Source organism: Mandrillus leucophaeus, unplaced genomic scaffold (assembly GCF_000951045.1).
Source record: "Mandrillus leucophaeus isolate KB7577 unplaced genomic scaffold, Mleu.le_1.0 Scaffold851, whole genome shotgun sequence".
In the NCBI taxonomy this organism is placed as follows: Eukaryota; Metazoa; Chordata; class Mammalia; order Primates; family Cercopithecidae; genus Mandrillus; species Mandrillus leucophaeus.
Window position 1 is genome coordinate 1,139,825 of NW_012109264.1, and position 18,768 is coordinate 1,158,592.

At 45.9% G+C, this 18,768-nt stretch overlaps 1 protein-coding gene across 1 annotated transcript in view; it reads left to right on the forward strand.

The window, feature by feature from the left end:
- ASAP1 (ArfGAP with SH3 domain, ankyrin repeat and PH domain 1) overlaps positions 1-18,768 on the forward strand; it is a 204,880-nt gene that overhangs the window by 164,291 nt on the left and 21,821 nt on the right. The window contains exons 24-26 of the mRNA XM_011968634.1: positions 649-819; positions 12,666-12,735; positions 16,734-16,792. Coding sequence (XP_011824024.1) covers positions 649-819; positions 12,666-12,735; positions 16,734-16,792 — 300 coding nt within the window. The remainder of the gene's footprint in view (positions 1-648; positions 820-12,665; positions 12,736-16,733; positions 16,793-18,768) is intronic.

Genomic DNA, 18,768 nt, shown 5'->3' on the forward strand with positions numbered 1-18,768 from the left:
TAGTGATGTGTGATTTCTCCCTCAGTAGATTTTGTGATGATTCTAAGGAGTTACTGTTTTAAGATGTGCGTGTGTGTTTATTTTTCCCATTGTACCTAAATGATCTAAATCCAGTAGCATTGTGTTGACTGGCATTTTGTTCCTTAAAGCACACACTCCTCTTACCTTTGTTGTAAATTTTTCTCTCTGTTGCCTAGGCTGGAGTGCAGTGGCACAATCATAGCTCGGTGTATCCTCGAACTCCTGACTTCAAGTGATCCTCCTACCTCAGTCTCCCAAGTAGCTGAGACTACAAGCACACACCACCACGCCCGGCTAATTTTTTAAATTTTTGTAGAGACGGAGTCTTGCTATGTTACCCAGGCTGGTCTCAAACTCTTGGCCTCAAGCAATCCTCCCACCTCAGCTTTCTACAGTACTGGGATTACAGGCATGAGCCATTGCACCTGGCCATTTTTTTTTTTTAACCAAATTTTTAAAACCCTATTTGTGAGTTATTAGATTGATGGACTTAGCCATATCCAGCCTTTTGCTTTTGTCTTTGTGTATCATACCACATTTTGATGTGTGGAAGTGATTGCATACTGGCTGTTTTGTATCTGTGAGACTGGGATTAATCTTCCTGCCCCCATTCAATTTCCTTTCTAGGTCCAACTGGCCCACCTTCAACACTCCCTCTAAGCACCCAGACCTCTAGTGGCAGCTCCACCCTATCCAAGAAGAGGCCTCCTCCCCCACCACCCGGACACAAGAGAACCCTATCCGACCCTCCCAGCCCACTACCTCACGGGCCCCCAAACAAAGGCGCAGTTCCTTGGGGTAAGTTATCCTAAAGTCAGGGCCAAAGCTGCTGGGGCCAGACAGCATGTGGGGTTCCACTGGGCAGTGGCCCGTTAAGCACATACATGCTGGGTGCTGACTCGGGTATATATGACATGATTCTACCTGTCTCTTAAGGCAAAGTAACATTTTGAAAACTATTTAGGCCAATAAAAGCTAAAAGGTGCTGAGCACTTCCTAAATCTTACTCAATTATAATAGCAACTCTGTGAGGTAGGTATTATTAGTCTCTTTTATATATAAGGAAACAGAGGCTCAGAAAAGCAAAGTAATCCATTTTCCTCACAACAGCCAGAATGGTTTTCTTATACAATATAAATCAGATCATCGTCACTCTTCTCCTTAACACCCTTTTAAGATTTCCTCCTGAGCTTCAGATAAATGCAAGCTCCCTATACCAAGGCCCACAGGGCCCTGCACGATCGGACTCTTATCTCCCAGACCCTCTCCTGCCACTCTGTCTTGAGGGCTGGCTGCCTTTCACTTCTTGGATACACCATCCTCTGCCTCCTGAGGGCCCTCCCACTCCCTGGAACTCTGTCATGCTTTCTGAACAGCTGCCTCCCTTTCATCCTTGAGTTCTCAGCTGGCATGTCTGTCTCCCTGACCCTCCTCTCCAACGCAGCTCCCTCCCTACCTGTTTTCTCCCAAACACCTTATCACAGAATGTAAGCTGCCCCACTAAAATGTAAGCTCCATGAGAGCCAGAACCTTGTCTGTCTTGTTCTCAGCTGTGTTTACTGGAACCGTGCCTGACACACAGTGAATATTCAGTAATCACTTGAGAATGAATAAATTTGCCCAGAGTCAGCTTGTTAATCACTTCAGTGACATTGATTGCACATGACAAATTCCCGTCTACAAGGGACATAATTTCCATCTTTACTACTGGCCTGCTAGCGACTTAGGGGTCACCCGATCACCAAACAGGGTCTTGGCCCATGACAGACAGACACAGAAGCTTTGCTGAATAAATATGTTAGTTTGTGTGTCTCACCTCTTCCTGCTGTGGAGTTTCATTGTGGCTTTCTTCATATTTTTTGTGTTTCGAGTTTTGGGGGAAAGTTACATTGTCTGGTTGCTGATTGTCACCTGTTCACCATCTGGTCCAGACACCCTGGGTTATGTGTGTGGCAAGCATGTGTGTGCATTTAGCCGTTCATTCTCTGAGTCTGTTTGCTTCCTTGAGGCACTTACTATGCCCCTTGCTTGGGCCTTCTCAGTCCATATGCTCATGGAGCTCATGGTCTAATGCAGTACACATGTGGGTAAATCATTAGAGCACATGTTCTTTACTATCAAGATAGACGTGTTGTCTAAACACTGGAAATGCTGGAAAACTGAGTGTCAGACTTTGGAGGAAAGCCAGGGAAGGTTTAGAGAGGAGGAGACATTGGAGTTTGGTGTTGATGAATTAGTTCCCACAAGCCAGGCAAGAACAATTGAGGTATGTTAGCACGTGTGTACATAAAGACTAAGGATGTCCTTGACATTTTCAGAGGCTGCTGTGTAAGGCCTTCAGGATCCCCAGATTTCGTCCAAAAGGCCTTTCCCCCAAATAACATTCCATGAAAGTCACAAGTTTCACATGCAGATTTTCATATCACAAATTAACCTCCTTTCCAGTTTTCTCTAAATTTTAATCCTCTTGTTTAAGTGGTTTTATTTCTTGTAAGCTTTAAAGTGCCTTTTTTCACGTTGTATAGACTCAAACATTCGTCAAATAAATGTACCAAATTTCTGCTTTCCGGCTTGAAAATCATCACTTTTTTAGATTTTCACATCACTCAAGAGCAAGACTAGCAGCTGGCCGCTTTTCCCCCCATTGTTGGTGGGTCAGGGAGCATTTTTTATTAAACAAAATTTACTTTGTAAGCATGCCTGAGAGTGAGCTGGGGGCAGTAGAACCTTTTCCAGATGAGGACGCTGTTCTGTCTGTCAGTTTGTCACCAGCTCAGAGCCTCTCACCTACAACCAGCCTTGAAGGACAAAAATCATCATCTGTCCTCAGCCACAGTGACAGTTTGCCACGTGGCATGGACTTTTGATTTTTGAAATCAAAATTTTAAATTTAAAAAACAATTTAATTTTTATTTTAAATTTTGATTTTAGAAAGCATATGTTGGTGTACATGCATGTATGTGAGATATACTATCTACAGACGCAGGTCAGTAATGGGCATGTATGGGTACGTTCATACACAGCTGGACTTCTCCTTAGAAAGGTTATAGTTGCTCTGATCCTGGTGCTTGCAGTCTGCGTTGTATTATTACTGCTTGGTTTTATCCCTCCCCGCCTCCTGCTGACATTGTATTCTAGAAGCCAAAGGCAGGGCCCGACGGGTCATCAGCAAGGCATTTAGGGGATCAGCCTCCTAGACAACCTTCCTCTCTGATGCCTGCAGCTTCCCTCTGTGGATGCACCTTTCTAGCGCTCTTATGTTCCCCTAAACCTCCCATCTCTTCTCAGCCCGTGAGGATCAGGGCCTTTGAACTGTGAGAGATCAGGACTAGGGGGTAGACACCAGGCATGAGCAGGTAGTGAAAGAACAGACCCTTAGCTCTCACCAGGCCGTCCTTCTCCACCCCCAAAGCTGAACATGCCCACCATCTTGAGGTACACCACATTTCCCAAAGTTCTATTTTTTTCTCTCAGATCTGAGCCTCACAGTATGCCCTCAACCTAGAATCTTCTTCCCTCTACTTCTTTATGTTAATTTTAGTCATCTTTCAAGACCTGCTCTCCTGGGATCTACTTAAAAGGCCTTACACAGTCCAATAAAACTCCCCACTCCCACCCTTTGCCCCCACTGGTGTAGTGGGTATCACAGTGGCTGTTTCCTTGCCTGTCTTTCCCAGTACATGAACTCCTTCTGAGGGCATGTGCTACTTCTCTCAGCAAAGTGCTCTAAGGTGGACTCAAGTGTCATGCTCTCTGGATTCTCATTCCATCTCTACTACTCAATAGCCTTGTGATTTTCAGCAAGTATCTTTGAATTTTTCAGTGCCAAAGCTTCTCTAACCATAATATGGGGCTAGTAATAGTGTCTGTATTGCATGTGGAGTTATCATGAAGATTAAATGAGAAGAACACATGAAAAACAACCAAAACATAGGCAGCACCCAATAAATGTTAGCTACTGTTACCATTATTCTCAGCCTAGCATTTTGCTGGATAGCTGGAGAAACCTGCATTAGTTTCCTGAGGCTCCTGTAACACATACCGCAAACTGGATGTTGTAAAATAACAAATTTATTCTCTCAGTATTAGAAGCTAGAGGTCCAAAATCCAGCAGGGTTTTGCTCCTTCCAGAGGCCCTGTGGGAAGAATCTGTTCCTTGCCTCTCTCAGCTGCTGGTGACTCCAGGTGTTCCGTGGAGTGGTGCAGCCCCTGCCTTCATAGTCATCTCCCCACTACCGCCGCCTCTCTGTGTTCTCAGAACTGCCTTTGCCTCTCTCTCATAAATGTACATGTGATTGTATTCAGGACCCACCTGAATTTTCTGTGATAATCTCCTTGTCTCGGGAGGCCGAGGTGAGCGGATCACTTGAGGTCTGGAGTTCAAGACCAGCCTGACCAACATGGAGAAACCCCATCTCTACTAAAAATACAAAATTAGCTGGGCGTGGTGGCACATGCCTGTAATCCCAGCTACTCGGGAGGTTAAGACAGGAGAAACGCTTGAACCCAGGAGGCAGAGGTTGTGGTGAGCCAAGATCGCACCATTGCACTCCAGCCTGGGCAACAAGAGTAAATCAACTCCATCTCAAAAAAAAAAGATAATCTCCTTGTCTCCCTTTTTCCTAGTCAGGTGACATTTACAAATTCCAGAGATCAGGATTCGATATCTTTGGGTGGCCATTTTTCAGCTTACCACAGCTTGTCCTCTGACCCCCAAAGAGTCACATCCAACCCACGTGCAAAATATGTTCACCCATACCAACAACCTCAAAAGTCTCAAATCCCTGTCTTGGCCATTGTTTTTTCTAGTCTTCTCTGAAGACTAGAAAAAGCTGTCATGTAACTGCCAGATGTACTCCTCTCCCCACTGTGCCCAGGATTTCTTTCTCCAGATTCACAGGGGAGATTTGGGGGTTATGGTTATTGTCAGCAGCTCTCCATTCTATAGATCAATGGGTTCATGCTGATCGCTTGCCTAACATTAAATACAGAATCAAACTTGTAAACTAGGCAAGACTCGAGGCCTCCTGTCCCAATCTGTTGTAGGCCACCTGTTCACACCACCACTCTGTTGTACCTACTAGTCTCACTAGCCATCCATACAGCAGCACTAGCATCACTCCCATGACCTCTGCCTGCTTCACAGCAGCCTCTTTCCTCAGCCAGGAGGAGGTTTCTACCTGTCAAGTTCTCTCTCTTGGTTTTTTGGGTTTTGTTGTTGTTGTTGTTGTTGTTACCCAGGCTGGAATGCGGTGGTGCAGTCCCAGCTCACTGCAACCTCCACCTCATGGGTTCAAGCAATTCTCCTGCTTCAGTCTCCCAAATAGCTGGGATTGCAGGCACCTGCCACCACGTCCAGCTAATTTTTGTATTTTTAGTAGAGATGGGATTTCACCATGTTGGCCAGGCTGGTCTTGAACTCCTGACCTCAAGTGATCCACCCATCTCGACCTCTCAAAGTGCTGGGATTATAGTTTTGAGCCACTGAACTCGGCCCACCTGTCAAGTCTGAAGCCTGTACCCTTGGTTGGTTCCCCGCTATTTGTGTTTCTGGTCTCGGGGCACCTCTGACATTCAGCTTCTTTGCAGAGTAGCCATGACTGACAGGTCTTGGCTCCGCTGATGATCACACTTTCTATGCTGATGATTAGCCCCACCCAGTTCTCCATGTTGACCTTTAAGAAGGAGGTAGAAGGTGGTTTAAGAAGGAAATAGATCTTGCATTTGGCCTTGGAAGATGAGTGGAATAGGCAGGAGGAAATAAGCAAGGCAGCTGATGTTGAGACTTTTGTGAGACCGAGGACCAGAGATTGTAACCTTTAATGCATCTACTTCACAGAAGGCCACACTTCCTTCATTACAAAGAGTCTATCTTTCCCCCTCTCGAATTCCATTTCATGCCTTCATCAACTCCTTTTTCTTTGTGTTTGAGACAGGGTCTTGTTCTGTCACCCAGGCTGGAGTGCAGTGGCGTGATCATAGCTCACTGCAGCCTCCACCTCACAGGCTCAAGCTATCTTCCCACCTCAGTCTCCTGAGTAGCTGGGAGTACAGGTGTGCACCACCACGCCCAGCTAATTTTTGTATTTTTTGTGGAGACGGGGTTTCACCATGTTGCCCAGGCTGGTCTCAAACTCCTGAGTTATGTGATCTACCTGCCTTGGCCTCCCAAACCGGAGACTACCGGCATAAGCCACCACACCCAGCCCATAAATTCTTAATACAGGTTTATGGCTTGTAAGACAAAAGAAAATGACAATTCTTCATTATTTTAGAATCTTTGGATAAAACACTGCATACGTAATATTTTATAAGACCATCACTTGTAAGCGCCTCACAGAGTGCTAGGCATTGTGTTGAGCACTTCGCATGTGTTAACATACCTCTTTCTTAACCATAGTTACACAGAGAGAAAATGCTATTATCTGAACTTCAGGGCGCAGAAAGGTTAAGTGATTTACACTCTTTCTCACAGCTAGTACCTGGGCGCCAGGATTCACCTGCAGCCTGTGTGGCTAAGAGCCGGCCCTCCTCACCCTCCCCACGCACCACTCTGTGCTCGCAAAATGCAGGCCCACCATCCCTTTCTCCTCACAGCAATGGTTTCTGTGCCCATGAAACTGAGATGTGGAGAAGGCGATCAACTTAGCATGGTTCACCTGGCAAGCAGCACAAGCTCTGCTAGCTGTGCCTCCTCATCCATCTGCAGCATGGCACTCTGGTATGCCATTCCCATGCTGTCCAGGCAGGGAGGGCCACCCCAGGCTTTTTCCCTGCCAGAACCACAACATCCACAATGCCCAAAATAGCCCCAGCATTACATTACTGAAGTCCTGCTTCTGTGATGAATCCAGCCATCTGTCTCAGGAGACTTCTAACGCAGGCTTTTGATAGCAAAACAAATAGTCCTGTGGACAGATTTGGGGTTTGTAGGGACTTTATGATTTTTGAAGTTGCATTTCATTGAACCTCTTTTTTCTTTTTCTTTCTTTCTTTTTTTTTTTTTTAAGACAGCATCTTGTTCTGTTGCTTCAGCTAGAATATAGTGGCACAATCACGCCTCGTTGTAGCGTCAACCTCCGGGGCCCAAGTGATCCTCCCATCTCAGCCTCCCAAGTAACTTGGGACTCTAGGAGCATCACACTATACCCAGCTAGTTTTTAATTTTTGTAGAGACAAGGTTTTACTATGTTGCCCAGACTGGTCTCGAACTCCTGGGCTTAAGTGATCCTCCTGCCTTGGCCTCCCAAAGTGCTGGGATTACAGGTGTGAGCCTCCTCACCCAGCCTTCCTCTTTTTTTAATAACCTACTTTATAACAGACTAACACATATTTAAACACAATTTAAATAATAAGAAATGAGGACGAAGGGAGAATAAGGGTAGCAGAGTAAGGTGAATTCCAGGAGTGTGATTTCTCCACAAAGTGAGTAATAAAAAGTCACATACAGTGTGTGGAAGTAAGCCATGGATTTGACCCTAAGATTCTTACAGGCAAGAGCAAAGAAAGAAATACAACTAATTGTTAGGTTCATGATAGCCTGAAGACTAACGCTATTCTCACACTTGAGACTCTTGTAATTAACACCTGAGAGCAATTTCCCCCCTCCCCCTGGCCCTCCATCCTTTGGCATTTAGAGAAGTGTCTGCAGTGCACGTGGGAAACCATAACATGCACTGAAAGAACATTCCAGAACCCAAAGTTCTGATCCAGATTCTACCAGTCCTTGACAAAGTGACCTCTGGGAATCACTTACATTCCTCATCTTTGGTCACTGGGAGTTAGAATTGTATTTTTATTTAATATAGAGCAAATAATGGATGAAAAACTATACCAAAAATTGGTTTACTGCTTATATTGCAGGCCTGGGACTTCCAGGTAAAAAAGCTCAATATTTGAAATGTCTGAGACATGGATATTTACTTCTTTTTTTTTTTTTTTGCTTTTTTGGTTTTTGCTTTTTGCTTTTTTGGTTTTTCTTGTTGTTTGTTTTATTACATATCTACTTTTTGGAAGTGGGACTGTCATTGTCCCAGTTACTGATGAGGAAATTAGGCACAGAGAAGTCAAATGGCTTGCATAAGATCGCAAATCCAGGAACTGCAGAACTGAGATTTGAACCCATTTCCAACTCCAAGGCCTGTATAGTAATTCACTATTCCAGAATACTCCTGTAACAACCAGGCCATTCGCTGCCCCCTCTCTTTCCACAAACTGTTCTCTTGTAGCTTCGAAGCTATAGTAGGTGACCAGGAGTCTTGGCCACACTTTCTTCCATTGCCTGTCCAGGATGTATCTCCAGGTCTCTCTTAAACACATCTGTATGATACGCTAAGATCGTTTTCCAAATTGCACAGAGAGAAAAAAGGGATTGAGTTGCTTCCATATTTTTGCTCCTCATTGTTCTCTTTTCAGTACTATTTTATTTTCAGAATGTTTTCTAAGCCATACTTTTCTTCTCAAGCGCAGCAGGTAGCCTTTGCATAGCTATGAGAGTGACAGGATTCTTGTCAACCAGACGCTGGCAGGGACTGTTGACTGCTCTGTGCCAGACATTGTGTTAAAAAGTGGTGTTATCGGCCAGGCACAGTGGCTTACCCCTGTAATCCCAGTACTTTGAGAGACTGAGGCAGGTGGATCACTTGAGGTCAGGAGTTCAAGACCAGCCTGGCCAACATAGCGAAACCCCGCCTCTACTAAAAATACAAAAATTAGCCAGATGTGGTGGCACATGCTTATAATCCCAGCTACTTGGGAGGCTGAGGCAGGAGAATCAGTGAACCCAGGAGGCAGAGGTTGCGGTGAGCTGAGATCGCGCGCCATTGCACTGCAGTCTGGGCAATAAGAGCAAAACTCCGTCTCAGACAAACAACAAAAAAAGTGGTGTTACAAAGACATAGAAAGCAGGGTCCATTCTTTGAAGTGACCACTCATTGAGTTATATTAGCATCATTTCTGTTTCATGCCATTGAAGAGCTGTGAATAATATTACCTTGTGTCAGGCTTCCTGTGGTCTAGCACTGTGTCCCATACTTCATAGTTTATTTCCTTTAATACTCATATCCATATAGTGTAGTAGGTACCATGGTTGTTCCCAGTTTATGTATGAGGGAATTGAGGTTTAGCAGAATAAGAAGTCACCCAAACTCATACCCACTGGTCAGCAGTACAGCTAGAATTCAAAGCCACACTTGTCTAGGTCCAAAATCTGCACCCCTAATTAACCACTCTTGGTAAGAAGCTGGTTACAAGGGTTGGTCAAGTCAGCTATGGAAAAATTCCCAGAAAGTGACTCTAAAGGTGTTCTTTGAAAGTTGTGTAGGAATTCACCAAAACTGGAAGGAGACAGGCCTTCTTTGCAGGGGAAAGGAACGTAAGGGGCAAAGTGACAGAGACATAAAAACTCACACCATCTTTGGAAAATGGAGACTCATTTTGAGAAGCCAAAGAGTAAGGTTAAATGAGGACTCTGGACATTTGGGCCTGTGCGCATTAGGCAGCAGCCCCTGACATGATGCTGTAGCCCTGTTGTTCTCAAATTTACTCATGTATAGCTCATGCAACCTGCATTAGTAATCACTTGTTTGGAATGTTTTCTACCTGGAAAGGGAATTAGTGGATGCAACAGTTCGTTCCCCAAACATAAAATTGACCTTGACGTTTTGATTGTTACAGCTCATTTAAGTGGGAAAGTGTAAGATTTGATATCTAGCCCTGAAGACTCAGCATTGAGCACAGTGCTAGAAAGAAATGCCTACCAGGCCAGGTGCAGTGGCTCACACCTGTAATCCCAGCACTTTGGGAGGCCAAGACAGGAGGATCACTTGAGGCCAAGTATTTGAGACCAGCCTGGGAAATACAATGAGACCTTGTCTCTACAAAAAAAAAAAAAAAATTAAAATTAACCAGGCGTGGTGGTGCATGCCTGTAGTCCTAGCTACTTGGGAGGCTGAGGCGGGAAGATCGGTTGAGCCCAGGAGTTTAAGGCTGCAGTGAGCTATGATTATGCCACTGCACTCCCACCTGGGCAACAGAGCAAGACCTTGTCTCTTTTAAAAAAAAAAAAAAAAAAGGCCATGTGTGGTGGCTCACACCTGTAATCCTAACAGTTTGGGAGGCCAAGGCGGGAGGATCAGTTGGTCTCAGGAGTCCAAAACCAGCCTGGGCAACTTCGAACTTAGTGAGACCCCATCTTGAATAAATAAATAAATAAAAAATAAAGAAGAAAATAAATGCCTACCTTAAAGAACATCACAGCTCAGAGGATTTTATAAGAGTTACCAAAGAAGTCCTTAAATATTAAGTTATATGGGCTCATGGACATATACTGATGGTTAGTTTAATTAAAATTAAATAAAACTAAATGTGAAAGCCTTTGGTTCTTCTGGTAATGCCAGTTTATCTCATTTCTTCTTGTATCAATATCATAGAATTACAGCACATTCTGTCCAGGAGGTAAGCCAGCCTCTCCATCTTCAGTAGGTGCAGTCGGACCAGGAGGCGATAGGTGCTAGAGTGTGATGATTCACAGTACAGACCCTGGAAGAGGGCTGCTGGCTTTCCATTCCAGCTTTGACCCTTACCAGTGACCTAACCTTGGGCAATTGACTTTACTTCTCTGTGTGCTTCTTCATATGTAAAATGAGGGGTGATTATACTATTTACCTCATAAGCATAATTACTGTGAGTATGTAGCATAGTACCTTGCTCACAGTAAGTGCTCAGTAAACGATCGTTGCTGTTAATGTTACTATCAGGGCGTCTTGATGGATAATGAAGAGCACATTGATTTGTGGTCAGGACTCCCAGGTACACCACTTCCCCATGGGACCTGCAGCCATTTATTCATTTAGTCTCATTTCCTTATCTTTGGAAAAGGAGTAATGATGGCAGCCTCATGCTGTGAGGAAGGAAGGCTGGATGAATATAAAAGCATGTGGGCAATCGGGCGGTGCTGTTGAACAGATTCATGGTGTAGTGAGGATCAGTTAGTTTTTTTTCAGTCCTGCCCTCTTCATCTGCCCTCCTGTTGCTCACCCTCCTCAGCCAGCCCATTCCCAGTGCCACCTAGGCAGTATTATAGTCTTCTAGGCAGAGGAGGAGAGGAGGCTGCTGAAGGAAGAGAGCAAGAGTTTCCAGAGCAGTCACAGGAAGAAAGGGCAAGGAAATGAACTAGAACCCCAGAGACAGGGTGCCCATGCAGGGTCCCAGGGAATCCTCCTGAGTGCCCGCAGCTTGGGGCTCCACAACTGCGCTGCACTCCTCCCACCACGAAATGAATCCTAGAAGAGCCCTCATTTATTGTCTTGTGACCCTCTCCTGGACATAGCACACTTACCTCCACCTGTGTGCCTCTGGTTTGGCTGCTCACCCACTAGAAAGTTCTTCACCTGTCCAGATGCTGTCTTCCCCAGACGGCATTCCCTACTCCCTCTCTCCCGTTCCTGCCAGCAGTCAGAGTTTAGAAAGTATTTTCTCCTCAATTGACAGCAACTGATGTTCGTCTCATTACACATTGTTAGTATATTTCCTATGTGTAAATCTCACAGGCCAGAGCATAAGCTCTGTGAGAGCAGTGACGTTTTATTTGTTTTTGTGCCTTCTGCTTCACATTTATGCCTTGCACATAGTAAATGCTTAATACATCTTAATACTTGGCCGGGTGTGGTGGCTCACGCCTGTAATCCCAGCACTTTGGGAGGCCGAGGCAGGTGGATCACTTGAGGCCAGGAGTTTGAGACCAGCCTGGCCAAGATGGTGAAACCCCGTTTCTACTAAAAATACAAAAATTAGCTGGGCATGGTGGTGTACACCTGTAGTCCCAGCTACTCAGGAGGCTGAGGCAGGAGAATCGCTCGAACCTGGGAGGCAGACGCTGCAGTGAGCTGAGATTGCACCATTACACTCCAGTCTAGGCAACAGAGCGAGACTCCATCTCAAAAAAAAAAAAAAAAAAAAAAAAAGGTTAATATTTGAATGAATGCCCTGTAGTCCCAGTTACTTGGGATGCTGGGCAGGAAGAACATTTGAATCCAGGAGTTCAAGGCTACAGTGAGCCCTGATTGTATCATTGCACTCCAGCCTGGGTGACAGAGTAAGACCCTGTCTCGGGGAGGGGGGGAAGGGGAAAGAGGAAAAGAGAATGAATGATGAGTCAGTAAGTGCCTGAGGGCTTGGGCCAGCAGATGATCCCTTATCCACCACCCTGCTAATGGTGTTCACACACACACTCCACTTGTGAGTTGTGTGTTTCTTCTGAGTCTGGATACTAGGGGGTGGTCTCCTAGCATGTGGACCTCTTGGTGAACCTGAAATGTACTCTTCTTTCTCTACCCTCAAACTAAGGACAGGATCCTGAGCCAGTGGGAGCATCACCAAGTTTCTATGCTGTTTGAGGTCTTGCCACAGAGCAGCTGCTCACCTCTTTGATACACTCCTTTACCAGAAATAAAAAACCACAAAGCCCAAAACAGTGCTCAATTTTGTTTTGGTCTTATGCCAGAAATGCATACTGTTTTGGCTTGGGTCTTTTAAATGCCATTCTGGAACTTGAGCAATGCCTGTCTATAGGCCAAACCCATATATTCTCATACTGCATTTCCCCATCTAAAGACATACCTTTTCACATTAAATTTTCCTTGTAGGTAACGATGGGGGTCCATCCTCTTCAAGTAAGACCACAAACAAGTTTGAGGGACTATCCCAGCAGTCAAGGTAAGCCATCTCAGTGCTTCCTTTCCCCTGTTGGATCCATTGATGCAATGGACAGAGTTCTAGAAATGAGTTTTCATGGATTTCCCAGCGCTGCTCAAAGCTGTGGTCAGCCAAGTGGGGCTGGCCACGACGAGAAACCAGACATTCACTCTTGGTTTGCATGAACATCTTGTGGCTGGACTGGACACAGGTCTGCAGACCATTCTCTAAGCAACACCGCTGTCTACCCAGTTCACAGACAGGAGCTAACCTCACTTCCCGCCGGTCACAGGGTTGTGCAATGGTCTTGAACAAAATTCCTGTCAGAATGAGTTTTTATTTTTGATATTTTAATCAAGTAACTTTGTTACTTTCCCTCTTGACTCTCTTTGCAGATTTGGAAATGAAAAGATAATCCTTAGGGAAATCTGATTGCCCAGAGATTTTCAAACATAAAAATATCACTGTTTCAAGTTCTGTTTCTAAGATTTTTTTTTTTTAGGCTAGGCTGACAGCAATGTTCTTTTCTTCCCTTTTTTCACTGAAATTGTATACTTGAGGAGATCTCTTACGGGCAGTTTTTATCCAGCCTTACCCTAAAGTGTTTTCTCTGGAGGTGCCATCCAAGAAAAGGATAGAGAGCCACTTCCAGACCCCAACTTCAGGGAAAAAGAGTCAGCTCTTTTCCAGAGTTTCTGAAAGGTGAAAAAACAAAATCTCTCTTTTTTTGAGATAGGGCCTTGCTCTGTCACCCAGACTGGCGTGCAGTGGTATGAGCACAGCTCACTGTAACCTCAACCTCCTGGGCTCAAGAGATCGTCCTGCCTCAGCCTCCCGAGTAGCTGGAACCAGAGGCATGCAACACCATACTCAGCTGATTTTTTTTAATTTTTTTGTAGAGACGAGGTCTCAGCATGTTGCCCAAGCTGGTCTTGAACTTCTGGGCTCAAGCAGCCCTCCTGCTTCAGCCTGCCAAAGTGCTAGAATTTCAAATGCAAGCCACCATATCCATGCTTTTAATACCACTATCTTATGTGCTGTTTATAACCCTGTGAGATAGGCCCAATTACTACTATCCTCAGTTTTGCAGGTAAGGAGAGCGAGGCCCAGAGTGGTTAGGTGGTAGGCGCAGATGTCAGAGCCAGCTCTCTGGCCTGCTTGTTCTCCTGACTCCACATTCCATGCCCCTTCCTTGCCCTTGTTCCCCGCCTTTCATTCCTCACTCACCTTCCTTCAGTCCTAATTTGGGGACCCTGTAGAACTAAAGTTCTGGTGTTCTTTTTCCAGAATGAGGAGAATATCTGACACTCCAAAAGCACTCATAAAAGATTTTTAAAGGCTGGACACAGTGGCTCACCTGTAATCCCAGCACTTCGGGAGGCCAAGGTGGGAGGACTGCTTGAGCCCAGGAGTTTGAGACCAGCCTGGGCAACATAGCAAGACCTTGTCTCCTAAAAATAAAAAAAAAAATCAGCCGGGCATGGTAGTACATGCCTGTAGTCTCAGCTATACGGGAGGCTGAGGCAAGAGGACCACCTGAGCCCGGGAAATTGAGGCTACAGTGAGTCATGATCGCACCTCTGCACTCCAGCCAGGGCGACAGCAAGACCCTGTCTCAAAAAAAAAGTTTTGGCTGGGCACAGTGGCTCCCGCCTATAATCCCAGCACTTTTGAGAGGCCAAAGCAGGTGGATCACTTGAGGTCAGGGGTTTGAGACCAGCCTGGCCAACATGATGAAACCCCATCTCTACGAAAAATACAAAAATTAGCTGGGCATAGTGGGGTGCGCCTGTAGTCCCAGCTACTCAGGAGGCTAAGGCAGGAGAATTGCTTGAACCTGGGAAGTGGAGATTGTAGTGAACCGAGATCACACCACTGCACTCCAGCCTAGGTGACAGCGAGACTTCGTCTCAAAAAAAAAAAAAAATAGTTTTTAAACAAAATCAAGCTGATTGTGAACTAGAGCCTTTGGCAACTCATTAAGTTTGTTTGTTTGTCTGTTTTTGAGATGGAGTCTCTTTCACCCAGGCTGGAGTGCAGTGGTGCGATCTCGGCTCACTGCAACCTCTGTCTCCCAGGTTCAAGCAATTCTCCTGCCTCAGCCTCCCATTAGCTGGGACTACAGGGCACACCACGATGCCTGGCTAACTTTCTGTGTTTTTAGTAGAGACAGAGTTTCACCGTGTTGGCCAGGCTGGTCTTGAACTCCTGACCTCAGATGATTGGCCTGCCTCAGCCTCCCAAAGTGCTGGGATTACAGGCGTAAGCCACCGCGTCCAGCCAACTCATGAAGGTTTCAGTACCCTTTCTCACTGCACACAGCACCACCAACAGAAGGGTCCTGTGTTCATTTCTGATAGGAACAAGCCCAGGTTCCGCAACATTGCACCGGAGCTTGTGCAAAAGAAGCGTCTGAGCCTCTAGACTTTGGCCTCGGTAGTGTGGGCAGGAACAGTCATCGCCCACACACCGGTAATGGGCAGCTGGGCTTGCCTAGGAAGATGCTGAGGCATAGCACAAGAAAAATGCACCCCAAAAATGTCAGAAGCAAAGCCCTCTCATGTTTACTGTTTCTTGTTTAGTGGTGGCTTTATCTCAGCAATATCCCCCAGTTGCCCAGAGGCAGGAGGATTTCAAGTGAGCTGAGGAAAGAGCAGTGAAGACCAACGGTGTCCAAGAGCCAGGACAGAAAGGAACACACACTTTTCATCTTCTTTCTTTGACTACTTTTTGTTTCGTCGGTTGGTTTGGCTTTTTCTTTTCTTTTAAATGCAGTTAGCTGAGGCACAAGAATCACTTGAACCCGGGAGGCGGAGGTTGCAGTGAGCCGAGATCGCGCCTCTGCACTCCAGCCTGGTGACAAAGCAAGACTCTGTCTCAAAAAAAAAAAGAAGAAGAAGAAGCAACCAACTCTTAGGACATCAGGGCACAGAAATGGAGAGATGAGATAATAAAGGGGTTCTTGGCAGATGGGGTTCAGGCACTTGGCTGCTGCTGCTTCTCAGGCATGCAGGCCTCCTGGTGTCCTCTGAGAATCGCCAGAACCTCTTGTTAAAGAAAAATAGTGGCTTCCACCTAATGCAGACCACTGACGGTACTGGGGTTTCAGTTGCAGAGATTAACGTTTGATGATTCAGACAACGTGCTGTGGACCTGTATTCCGGGGACTTCGGCCTTTGTCACCCTCACTTACCTGTCCCCCAAAAGGAGGGCAAGGCCTAGGAGAGCCTGGAGGCCCAAGAACCAATCTCTTTGCTATAGTGGAAGAAGTGAGGGCTCTGGAGGCCAAGGGAGGTAGGGCCGAATTTCCACTGCTGCCTCTGACCCATGCGGGACCTTCTGCCAGCCACCAACACCCCCATTCCCTTCCATTTCCTTGTCTAGAAACACAGAGCTGCTTTGTGGGATAGGTGGGAAGAGTTACTTCTGTGCACTACATTGGGGTCACCACTTAGTATGTGCCAGGTGCCTTCATAAATGCTTTGAAGTGGAGGAGTTGGGCTTTATCATTAAGTGGGACTTTTTTTCATCCTTTTACTGTGCCTCCTCAGCCAGGCAAACCGAAATATGGAAAATAGACTATAATCTTTTGTTAAAGACATTTTGAGGCTGGACACTGTGGCTCATGCCTGTAATCCCAGCACTTTGGAAGGCTAAGGTGGGTGGATCACGAGGTCAGGAGTACAAGACCAGCTTGGCCAAGATGGTGAAACCCCATTCCTACTAAAAATACAAAAATTAGCCGGACTTGGTGATGGGCGCCTGTAATCCCAGCTGCTCAGGAGGCTGAGGAAGAACTGCTTGAACCCGGGAGGCAGAGACTGCAGTGAGCCAAGATCGCGCCACTGCACTCCAGCCTAGGCGACAGAAGGAGACTCCGTCTCAAAAAAAAAAAAAAAAATTTGAAAGGATTCTTTAGATGATTATGTAAATGCCTTTGATTTGATTTCCTTGAATAATATTTCACTATTGATATTCTAGCACTTTTAGATACTAAATGATTCTTATTTGTTAATTAGCACCAGTTCCGCAAAGACTGCCCTTGGCCCAAGAGTTCTTCCTAAACTACCTCAGAAAGGTAAGATCTATCATTTTCACATTTACATGTAATTAAAGTGTCACTACCTGCTCCAAGGGGCCCAAGGTTTTTATCTCCCTTGTTCATTGATCCATCCCGAATGCCTAGAGCAGCACCTGGCATGTAGTGGATGCCTAGTAAATAAACATTAAATGACGAAAGGTATTTATAAACTCAAATTTGGTGATTAGCAAAGCACCATACTTTTCCAGAATACATAATACTTTTGTAGACATCACATTATTATAATCCCCAGATACCATTCTTTCTCCCCTTATAAACATAATCAGAGAGACCTCGGAACCAATAGCACCTCTACCACTTAGTAGCTGTGTGGCCTTGGGCAGGTGATGTAGTAGCTTCACTAAACCTGAGATTCCTCGTCTGTAAAATGGGGGAAATAATACTTACTTTGTGAGGTTTTGTAAGGACAAAATGAAGTCATATTTCAGAAAGTCCCTAGCAAGTGGGTGGCAAAGGAATCCTTCCCTGGGATGGCATCTGTCATGCAGAGTAGAGATACCCATGCTCTGCAAAGTACAAGAAAGCAGTGTCTATAAATACTGTTTGTTTGCCAGGCTAAGACACTCAGCTCTTTGACCGAGTCTTCTTTCATGCTAACAAGCTTTTCATTTGTTAAACCAAAATTTCAGTCTTATTACAACACAAGTGATAGTTCTGCCTTTTTTGTTACCATACCTTACCTTAGAGCTGCAAAATACCTTTAGGGGCATCTAGATCATTCCATCCTTATATAAGCCTGCAAGGCCAGCAGGGCCCACCTTGGATACAGACGGAAGCTCAGAGGAGCTCAGGGCCTGCTCCTTGGATTTTCAGTGCCAGCAGCAAGACTTGTGACCCCAGTCTAGTGCTGCGTTGCCTAGTTTGAACAGAAGTCAAACTGGGGGTTAGTATCGGGAAGCTGAAATTCACCACTCTCTAGAGTTCTTCAGTGAAGTAACACACTTTGAAGAGCACTGACTGGTCAGGCCAGGCTCCTGTGTAGTAAGATGAGGGGACTCCCAAATGACTGCTGATTCACCCTCCACAGAACAGATACAAGACTTCCCCTGGGTTTGCTGAATCTTTATCTAGGATTGGTTTTTGTTGTCTTTTATTTTTAAACTCTGCCCAAGGGGCTGTTTTGATCTCAAAGGATTTTGAAACAAGTTTCTCAGGCATGTAACCCCATTTACAATGTGCCCAAACTCTATCCCAGATCACTCACATATCACCCCTTGCCTCTCCAGCCTGATTCCTCTAGCAGCAGACTCCAGCACTTCTCAGTGCCCATAGGACTTTACCGCAACTGCCTTCAGCTCTTCGCTGCGCCCATCCCCTCTGTGCCCTCCCTTCCCTCGCAGCATGGCGTCAGCCCATCACCAAAGTCACTCCCTGATGTGCTCCCTCAGCTCCTGCCCCTCCTGTGCTGGGTTCTGCCACTCAACTGACTTCTGAGAGGCACAGTCAGGATGGTGGTTTGGCTGTCTCTATGACTGCTGACCTCACATGGTCATCTGGGGCTGCCCAGCAGTCCCAGCACCGTGACCTTTCAGCCCACTCCCCCACACTGTCTCTCCTCTCCTTAGGAGCACCTTGTTTCTGTTCCTCATTGAGTCAGCACAGAAGTCCACCCCTACCACCACCTGCCTGGTATGGTGGCCGTGGTCCTAAGGTAGACCTTGTACCCTCCCACTCGCTCAGGGACAGACTCCAGCAGGTGTCCCTCCCTCTTTTGCACTGCTGTTTCCTTCCATCTGACCTGCCCTACCAGGGCAGGTCTGCTGTCAATACCCATCAAGACCTGTGTCCCTCCCACTACCACCCCCTTGCTCTACTCCCATTCTTTTTCTGTCTTTCGCACTCTCGCGCTCACTCTCTCTCTCGCGCGTGCTCTCTCTCTCTCTCTCTCTCTGTCTCTGTGTGTGTGTGTGTGTGTGTGTTTGTGTGTATGTGTGTTTACTATTTGGAATTTC